Source organism: Malania oleifera, chromosome 1 (assembly GCF_029873635.1).
Source record: "Malania oleifera isolate guangnan ecotype guangnan chromosome 1, ASM2987363v1, whole genome shotgun sequence".
Lineage (NCBI taxonomy): Eukaryota > Viridiplantae > Streptophyta > Magnoliopsida > Santalales > Ximeniaceae > Malania > Malania oleifera.
Window position 1 is genome coordinate 147,239,326 of NC_080417.1, and position 10,339 is coordinate 147,249,664.

The window sequence follows — 10,339 nt, forward strand, 5'->3', positions numbered from 1 at the left end:
GCAATTAAATTTACATTCGTGATATTACCGTATTGGTATTACCACTTTCTTGCATAATTGCATCTTGCCCTCTTGCCTCCTCCTCTATGCGAATTCGAGTGATCAAGACTTCAAGAGATATATCTTTCTGTTTGTGGTGCATGCTCTTCTGGAATTCTCTCCAAGATGGGGGTAACTTGTCAATAATTCCAGCCACAATAAGATTGTCTCCAATCTTGATCCCTTCTGATGTAACCTCTGCCACTATCATTTGGAAGTCTTGTGCTTGCTCCACAATTGATTTTTCGTCCACCATTTGAGAGCGGAAGAATCTACTAGCTGCATAGTTTTTTGCTCTTGCCTCCTCAGTATCATACTTATTCTGTAAAGCTTTCCAGATTTTCTTTGCGGAAAAGTAAGTAGTATCATAATAATCATAAAAATGATCGGCTAAACAATTTAAAATGTAGTACCGACATTTATACTCACCTTTTTCGTATTGTTCCAATTTCTTGTGGTGATCGACCAACTCATCTTCATTCATATTTTCGGTGTCGATTCTTTTTGGATCCTTCTTAGTGAGAACATAATCAACTTTGAGAAGACTGAGGTAAAAGAGTATCTTTCCTTTCCACCTCTTGAAATGAACTCCTTTAAACCGGAAAGGCTTGTTGAGATCTCCAACATTTTCACTCGGTTTCAAATAATATAAAATGATACAAATTTAGATACAAATAAAAAATACGAATGTTAAACAAGATTCATAAATAGGCTGAGGCATAGATATCTCGTTCTCTTTAAGGAGATTCAAGCCCTTTGCGATTATATGGTTTAGCTCACGACCCAGTGCAGCAGAACTTCTCAAAACTTGTCTCCCCCAGGATACAACAGGCCGATTTGAATCGTACGACTCACTCTAATTCTGTACAAACTGAGGAGTCCAAAGTTCCACTAAAAAAACACCTTTCTTTGCTTGCCAAACTCTCTATATTCGAGATAAGAAATATATGATGAAAACGAAGAGAATAAATTGGCCTATTGTGCTAATACTTCAAGGGTCTATTTATAGGCACAAAATGATCATTTGTTCTCCATGTACGTAACAGATATGGTATGTATATATTAAGTAAATACATACTTAGATCCAAGATAAATTTATATAATTAATTATGCATTTATCAAATACATGAATGAATGACCATTATTAAATGTAGATGCATCACCCAATCCAAGGTAGCTTCTTTTCCAAGATAACAATAAAATAATATAATAATATTAAAATACACCAACAACATGTAAGAAATAATATTCTTTGTAACTATTGTCAATTGATTTTTTTAAAAGGCAGGCACGGTATTGTAGCAAACAATAAGACTGAAAATCATTTTATAGTTGTCTGGTTGCCATCAACATGGACTATTCAAAGTAGTTCAGTGGCAAACCTAGAAATTGTCTTCAGTTGGCACAAAGAACTTAACATAATCAAAGAAAATAAGAAACATACCAAAAGAAAAAGAAATGTTTGAGAATTAGGGATTTTGGAGCTTATGTTTGAAGACTTTTGACTTTTTGGGAAGAGATCAAATTTGTATCATTATTTTATATGCATTTACAAAATTTTGAGCCAATGAAACTCTTTCAGTTACTTATAATTCTCTAAATTTTTCAAAATTTCAATGGGGGCCCTTGCCCCATACCTTTAAGCATAGGTCGATCACAGGTAGAAGAGGATTGCCAAGCTATGAGAAGAGAGAAAAATGAGTTAAAGTAAAAATTAGCTTAATATGGTAATTAATTGATTATAATAAACAAAATAAAATTAGATGAAGAGAATAAAACTCAAGCAGGCATTTCCCATTTGAAGCAATTCAGGGAATTAATTATATACATATTCAAGCCCAATTAAACAATAATTCACCATGGAGCATGCGCAAAAACTTTATATTTATTTTGAGTAAACAGTTGTAGAGAAAATGAATAAGAGTTGAAAGGTATTTATATTTAATATGAAGAGCAAATTTCTAATTAATTTTTTTTTTATTAAAAATCAAACCAAGCAAAGAGAGACCCCTTTCTAATTTCTAACAGTAGGGAAGTCCTATTGAATAAAAATGAAGAGAAAACAAGGATGTGCTGCTTTCAAAAATATCGATTTATATTGTTGACGTTCCAAAATTTGTCTTTGGAACACACTTCAGTTTGGGAACTGTGGCATTGGTATGAATTCAAACAATGTTGACGCATTCTCTTTACTATATGCCGTTAAACTTTCATATTCGAAAACTCAAAAAATACATAAGCATGGAAAAAAAATTTCTCAATTCGGGGCTTTATATTTTCCCCTATGAGACAGTATTTTCTCAGGTTGAATGGTAAAAGAAGAAGAAGAAACAACAATGAAGACCCCCTCCCTCCCCCCAAGAATATGGAGAGCGACAAAGGGTGAACATAACTAAGCTAAAGACAAAAATGACAACATTGAACATCACTAAAAGGAAAGAAGACCATACAAAAACTCACATCAAGGTGACAACACGTTGAAGATGCTAGAGAAGTTGAGATGATTGAAACATACAGGAAGTTGTTCAAATATGTTTCCAATAAAAGATGCTAGAGAACTTGAAGATGCCGCGACAAAAGACTTATGCAAAATGCAATTGCTACGAAAAAAATCTAGAATAAGAGCAAGTGATACACAAATAATTAAATCTAAAATTGGGTTGTTGGAGGGATAGGATCAAAAGGTCAGAAACAAGACCAAAAAAACTTGATATTGGCAAAAATGGGAAGAAACTCTTCCTGCTAAAGTGGAGTTCGTCGTTTAAAAAAAAAAAAACAAAACAAAACACTCTCTTCAAATTAATAATATAGGTTAAATAAACTTTAGTTGGTGGAACCACTCCAATCAATAAACTACAGAATTTGTTCATGCAACATCATGCAAAGGTTTTAAGCCTTACATGCAATAATGTAGTTTCTAGCTTATGTTTAGACACGGCGATAGAACCAGACAGTACAAACAAAATGAAGAAGCACAAGTCAGGCTTTAAAGAAGTTTTTCAGCCAAGAAGAACTAACACATGGGATCAGAGCCACCAGACCCAAAAAAGACAGGTAGATGGGGCATTTGAGATCCACTTCTACTTATTAATTGCCATTTAGAAGTGCATTAGAGGCACCACAATGATCAGTGCCTATGCAAATCTGCTTCTGCACGTGTTCTAAGCTGGCTACAGGTTGCAATGGAGATGTTTGGCCCTTCTTGTTTCCTGTACCATCATTATGCACATTGTCAGCAGGGGCAGCAGGAGAATTGATGGGGAAGACATTGTTCAATCTTTGGCTGTGTGGAGCACTTGTGGTATTAGGAACTGGTTGATGGAAGAAGCTGTTTGTGTCAAGTTGTGCTTGGACAGGTACTTTGATCGGTACATTAGACTGCCTGTTGACAAATGGCTCACCAATGCTAGGCCTATCAGGGATGGGTCGAAGGAGAGGGTTGAAGCCTGCCGCCCTTTGAACTGCAGCTCCAGCCATCTCCACCTGGACAGAATCACATGCAAATAAATAGGCCTGTAATTCACAACTTTTGAAAAATGGACACAAAGTGTTTGATTACTGGATCAACTTCAAACTAAAGTATGGCTGCCAATGTACAAAATGCAAACATATCCATGTTTCCAATAGGGCAGGTAAATATTAGTAGTCATGCCCCATTACATAGGTTAATAATACATTGAACTATTCAGATAATCAGAAATCAAATATCCAGCATGATCCATAGAAATCTTGTCCCAGAAAGCTCAATTTAGATAAAGCAAAATGCATGTTAGCATCCACACCATGCAAGCAGAAACAACTGCTACAATGCAACCTAATTGGTACAACCATAAAAAGAGCAATAAATATCACTAACCGATGACAACCCCACTTGTGAGTTTGTTCCACATTGGTAAAATTGAGTGGATGATGGGTGATTATATACATGGTTGGGCCTTAGACCTAAGAGCTTAAGCTTTTGCATCAAGTTGGCACTCGCCCATGTATATCAAACTTGCCAATGAGGGCTCCCTCAATCCTAACAAGTAGTACAAAGCCAATGGTTCGTAACTTTGGGCATGTGACATTGTAGAGTAGGTCAATAAGGTTCATCTAGCTACGCAAATGGATCCGTATAGGGTCGGGACATTGAAAGTAGAATTGATTTGAAGGCAATGTTGGAGAAATCGCCTTTCTCCCATGAGGGAGATGGTTCCCGCTCAAGGGGGAGTTCTAGAGCATCACAAGAGTGAGGGAAATTGCTGAGAAAATTCTATAGATGCTAATCCTATAGATGAGTGAACTCCCATGGGTTTGAGGCTTGGTTAAGCAATGGTGCTTAGTTGGTCATGTGACACTAAGCGTGAGTCAAGTTGGTGCTCACCCATGAATGCCCACCTATGAGGACTCCTCCACTCCTAACACAAATGCCATACAAAACAAAATAAATAAAGAAAATACACAAAACATATGAAAATATCCATATTGTGTGGCTACTAGACATTTTTAAGCAACTTGTGCATTTAACAATCAATAAGCTTAAACCATCCCCTAGCTTTGTAACAACAATGTATAAATGCTTACCAATTCCAGCCCTTACAAATATCCATGGTGTGTGGCATTGAAAAAGTTCAGGCTAATAATGCATTCAGCAATTAAGTTAATGCACAAAGATCATCCCCTGACTTAGCTACACCTCACAACAAAGGACCCGACAACTCTTGTTATCAAACAAAACATAAACTTAAAAAGAATCCAGCAAGGATCAATCAATGCTTAGCAATTTAGACTCGAAGACTATCTGAACTATTCATTAGGTCCAAAAGGGTCCGCGAGTCACACCTCAAATCAGTTGACCGACTATCTTAACCAACGTGGTGAATGAGTTTAATTTAGCCAGATTATCTCAATACGCAACCATTGGACAATATCAAGTTGCCTAAAAAAATCTCATTCTTATTCATATATGGAGATTTCAATTATTAAAAAGTATGTTGGGCACAAGCAATGCATTGTAAAATAATTTGAAATTTGCCACCACATTGGCAAATACCTAATAACCCGAAAAAAGTCTAAATGGTAGAATGCAGAGTCATGGCTTACCTTTGCTCTCAATGTCTCAATATTAGCTTTTAAAACTCGATTGTCAACAGCTGCATCCTGGTACTTTTGACTTACATCTGTAAGACACTTGGACAATGAAGAGTTCTCAACCTTCAACTGTGAAACCTACATGAATCCAAGCATACGAATTCAAAGGTTTTTTGAAAGTATAATAGAAAATGAAGAAAAGGAGTGTTGTGAGCGTATGCTAAAGCAAACATGGGGTGAAACCTGTGTCTCAAGTTCATTCAAGTGTTCTTGCTTTCTTCTTCTAGATCGTCTTGCAGACTCTCGGTTAGACAGCATCCTGAGTCATCACAAATTAATCAACCATAGGACACAAAATTAACAATTATGAAAAAGAAAAAAAAAATTCGTCAATTCATTTGAGTTCAATGGTAGACAATAGACATGCATGCACAAGTCATCCACAGGAACCAATGTCCACAACTCAATTTCCACGGTGCTTCTTGTGTTACTAATAGCACCTGCAATGCCAATATGCTCGCCCCCACCCCCCTCCCCCGGGCGGCCCCCCACAAAAAAACCTCAATTCAGTTAGGCCTCATCCCAGCCATTTAAGGTCCATTACACATTTCTCCTAGTTCACTATTTTGACATGTGTCTGAGGACCAACAAAATTCGTTGACCTTGTGCAATGAAAAATGTACAATGAATCAAAAAATTGAAGAATAAATTATTCATGAGCATAAGAAATGTTTCAAAGATGTTGACACGTGAAAATTCTATGACTGACTTGCACAACTTTTAAGTGACCAATTATTAATCCATGATGCTCTCTCAAACATTCCTCCTCACTTTTTTCCCTTGATTATAGAGCAAATTTAGCACTCCCTATCCATGCCTTTCCCCATGTTGGGCAAGGACACAGATGGCAGTAGTACTACTTCCTAGGGGAACAAACACATATTCAAACACCAAACACCAGCCGAGTAAGTCCCTTAAAGAAGGTTATACATAAACACAATGAAAATTCTGTCGGAGATATTTTTTATGCATCTTGAGAATAAAACCCCAACACACACACCCATACTAACAACATATAAAATGTTCCTGCAACCGCACACACATTTATTTATATATGGAATAAGAGAATCTTACTCTTATTAAATTCTTTGACAACTTTTTTTTCTAATATTCCCTTCCAATTGTAATTGAGTTGATGCAAATTAGTTTAATTATCACTCATACTACAGCAATTGGAAGAATGTTGTTGCTCAGATTTCTAAAGAACTTGTCATTGAATAATAGAAGTATATATATGCATTTATTGCAACTTGGAACAACTTTTTCAGTTTCAGCAACATGCTTGTCCTTTTAACTATAGTTAGTATTTCTCACTTATTTTGTGTTTATTGTTTGTATTCGTATTTCATTTTCCATTTGGATTAGCAGAGGCTGCAACAATGATACATTTACCCTTCATATAAAAGGGCAGCCCGGTACACAAAGCTCTAACGTATGCGGGGTCCGGGGAAGGGGTGGACCACAATGGGTCTATAATACACAGTCTTACCTCCAAATGATTACATAAAAAGGGCATAAATAAAAAGATTTTTTTAAAAAAAAAAAACCAAAAAAACAAAACAAACAAACAAACGAACAGCACATAATTCCTATAGTAAACATAGAAATGCCAATAGCTTTGCAAACCTTCCACTCAAAAGAATGCAAATGGTAGCAGCACAAAATAATAAATTATGTTTACCTCCGTGCACGTTTATCGTCACTAGGATTTGTATTCTCAGTGGTTTCTGTATCCCCTTCAAGATCATCATCATCATCTGATTGTTCTTTGGATGACTCACTTGTTGTTATTGCAACATGTACCCCTGATTTTTTCTCCAAAGTGGGCAAAGTATGCATTCCAAGTGATTCACTGCTTACCTTACTTTGTTCCATAGACATACCATCCCCAGGTCCTACAACAATTAAAAAATGATAAATAGGAAAAAAAATTATGAAAATATTTGTTGAAAAAATGAACTGCAGTTCAATAAGTTCGGAATGAATGACAGCACGCCACATTATTTAAGAATTAACATAGAAAAAGGACTAAAGAAGAAAAATAAGACCAAAGGATGTACCATAATAAACATCACTGTCTGATTTGGTTTATCATGCACAGAATATTTCTATTTTAGTAAATTAAAAATAAAAAAATAAACCCTTTCCATAACATAGCAGTTATGTCAATTTGACAAATACAAAAAAGTTATCTAACAATTAACCAAAACTATAATCAAACAATCACAATCCATAATGTTAATCGAAATACCACCTTTGAGGATGCATGTCACGATTTCAACATAATTAGTAGTACTAGCCACAAGAAAAAAATTTCAACTCCTTCCTCTCAAGCAATTTTGCCCATTTTAGAAAGACTGTGGCACACCATTTGGATCAAAATATGCAAATATGTGAAGCTAGAGAAGAACCGATTTGAATCAAGGAAAAAACCAAAGGAATCAAGAATCCAAGATTTAGATAAGGTACTACCTTAGGCAGAACTAACAACAAAACTCTACATGCATTCATGAGCATCACATCAACCGATTGCAATATGGTCCATACTAAGGGAATATAGAATTCGTTTTCATATCTCAGACATGCCAGCACATGGTAAATTTCTTTTAATAGGAACTTATAAAATTTAATAACCATGTTCTTTTAATGCAATATAAAGCATGTGAGTGTAAAACCATATAGAGCTAAATTATGCAAATGCTAACTCAACAGAAAAAACAGCTAATCTCCCTGTTACTATTTCAACACCTACCAGCAAGTCAACATGTACTCTTGGTACCTTCAACCCCCAACTGCCACTGCTAATCTACCCGTCTACCTTCTCTACTTAGCCATTATTCACCACCAAAGTTACGTCCAATAATAACCACTTGAAGTTGTTTTACCCCTATCCCCTAATGTACCCTCTCTTAATCTTATAGAAATATAGCATGACTAACATTCTAACGAATAAAATGCATAGCCTTACCACAGATTTTCCTGTAAGAGCAATTAGTTTCTATCAAGACACATATAGTAGCTCAATGCATAACTTCAATCTTATCAAACCCTTGATGTTCTTTCTCCATCTCAAATTTCACTCCCTAAATTAACTGATGTCATATTGAGCTCATCAATCTGATTGATTCCAGCTACCAAACCTCCAAATCTTGTCACATGCCAAATTATAAAGGGGGAAAAACTGATAAAAGAAAAAGATCTAAATGCTAGAACGTTCCCCCTGCTAAAATCAATTAATAAAGCAATTTTGGTATGGAAGATGTTGTTACAATGTCTGGTATTATCATGTCTACCACAAATTTGATCTAGTTTCATGATCTAACCTGGTTTGATGTGGAAAAAAGAAAAGCAACAATGGATACTCTCTGGTGGTAGACCTAACTTGTTTTGGGGTTTCGGTTTATTTGACCCTTGTTATGAGATTTATTTTGGTGAGAAAGACTCTTTCCTTCAATAATGCACTAAGTTGAAAAACTGAGACGCTACTTTGAACATTCTTCCTTGTCATAAAGAAAGGAAGTGCTAGTTTGTTTTCTTCATTGTTTTTGTGCGTAAATAACCTTATCAGTTATCTCTGCCTCTTTAAGTCATGGCAAGCAAAATGTCCAAACTCGCTAAACTTAGAAGTCCACCATCATGAATTTGCTAAACCATAATTTGTCCAGTTTTTTTATCAATCAAGGACAGTGAAATTAAACCATCAAAAAGAGAAGATAAGTGAATTTATAGCTAAGCTTGATGTGACCATCCATAAATCCCTCTCTTAATTGAAAATGAACCCATACACAATCATTAGGCAATTTTTTTGGTCAAAATAACATGACAAATATCTTGATAAACTAAATTAGAAGGCTAAAAGCTGCCTAAGAACCCGTCATCACAACGTGTAATAAAACAACACAATTAGGTTTCCATCCACAAACAACTATCTAATTATTAATTCACTAAAGGTCCAGATTTTACCTAGAGCCTGGGATCCCAGTTTTGAATGTATTGAAGCCAGTGAATTATTTTCAGCTAAAGAGGTTGAGTTTAGCGGTTTTCCAGTAGGTGACTGCAGACAGACATGTAAAGGCAGGATAAATCCACTCATGAAACTATAGGATTTCCATCAGCAAATACTCCGACATAAAGAATAATAACTAATTAATTGCAGTAAAAAATAAATACCCGACGCTTCGCAACAACAGCACAATCCAGAAAGAGGCGGCTTCTGAGGTATGCCTGGTAGTCATCCGAATCAATCGAAGCCGCAGAGGGAGATGGATGCGACGGCGGCGGAGGCTTCTTGATCTCAACAACGTCCTCGTCTCCTTCTTCAAGCCTGGAAGAAGAAGCACGGGAGCGGCCAGAAAAGTCACCATTCGCACCGCCAACCACCGAAGCCTCCGAGACCGGAGAGCCCGAAGCTTCCTGAATAAGCCTCTCGAACGCCCATTCCGAAAAGCTCCTATTCATCCTCTGAGCATCACCCGCAGAAGCCTGGAACGGCAGCTCTGGCGCCGGCGCCGGAGATTGACAGAGCGCATCAAGATCGTCCATTGAGAAAGCCGAAGAAGAATTCATCTCTTTGTCTCTCTCCCTCCCTGTCCCTCTGTCTCTCTCTGTATAATCAGCCGTCGTCGAAAGCTCGTTGGAGCTTCCTGTGTGTATGTCAGCGGGAGGAGCTGAGTGTAGGCCACATGAGGTCAATCAGGGAATTTTCCTGATTTGTTTTGAGAAAAATTTATTAAATTAGGCATTTTAATCACATTCTACTATTAATTGACAATTAGAAAATTGCTTCATCGCCCATTGCATTCATTAAAAGAAAACATACCAATTTGTTATTATATAATGACATTTTTTTTATTATTATTATATAGGAATTCCAGTGACCAATGAGCCCTTCGAACCTCTTGGTATGACATCAAACCTATGAATCAACTTGCTTCGCTCCTAAATCTTACTAATCAGAATAAAGTCCGAATGCGGACACGACTTTCGTTCATTTATTGGATGTTCGACTAATCTGATTTCCGGAATACATCTCCATTATTATTCACAATCCCATAACTTTTCCTAAATTTGCAACATAATATAGTTAATTACTGGATAATATTTCTAAAAATACATTAATGATTGGAATTATAGATTTATGAATGTTTTTTATATTTTAATTTCTAAAATA

The 10,339-nt window shown here is 36.2% G+C and overlaps 1 protein-coding gene across 1 annotated transcript; it reads right to left on the reverse strand.

The window, feature by feature from the left end:
* Nucleotides 1–2,832: 2,832 nt before the first annotated feature.
* On the reverse strand, nucleotides 2,833–9,900 carry LOC131158737 (light-inducible protein CPRF2-like). The gene is made up of 6 exons (XM_058113597.1): nucleotides 9,340–9,900; nucleotides 9,133–9,223; nucleotides 6,851–7,064; nucleotides 5,353–5,428; nucleotides 5,122–5,247; nucleotides 2,833–3,522 (listed from the first exon to the last, which is right to left on the reverse strand). Exons 1-6 carry the CDS (start codon nucleotides 9,733–9,735, stop codon nucleotides 3,127–3,129), a joined length of 1,299 nt encoding a protein of 432 aa, XP_057969580.1. The 5' UTR covers nucleotides 9,736–9,900; the 3' UTR covers nucleotides 2,833–3,126.
* Nucleotides 9,901–10,339: the final 439 nt, after the last annotated feature.

What these genes read in the sequence shown, in the direction of transcription:
- LOC131158737 (XM_058113597.1), bottom strand. Translation starts at nt 9,735, where the DNA reads ATGAATTCTTCTTCGGCTTTCTCAATGGACGATCTTGATGCGCTCTGT. An exon ending in CTGTTGTTGCGAAGCGTCGG is followed by an intron (nt 9,224 to 9,339) that starts GTATTTATTTTT and finishes GTCTGTCTGCAG; the next exon opens with TCACCTACTGGAAAACCGCT. An exon ending in ACTGGGATCCCAGGCTCTAG is followed by an intron (nt 7,065 to 9,132) that starts GTAAAATCTGGA and finishes TAATTGTTGTAG; the next exon opens with GACCTGGGGATGGTATGTCT.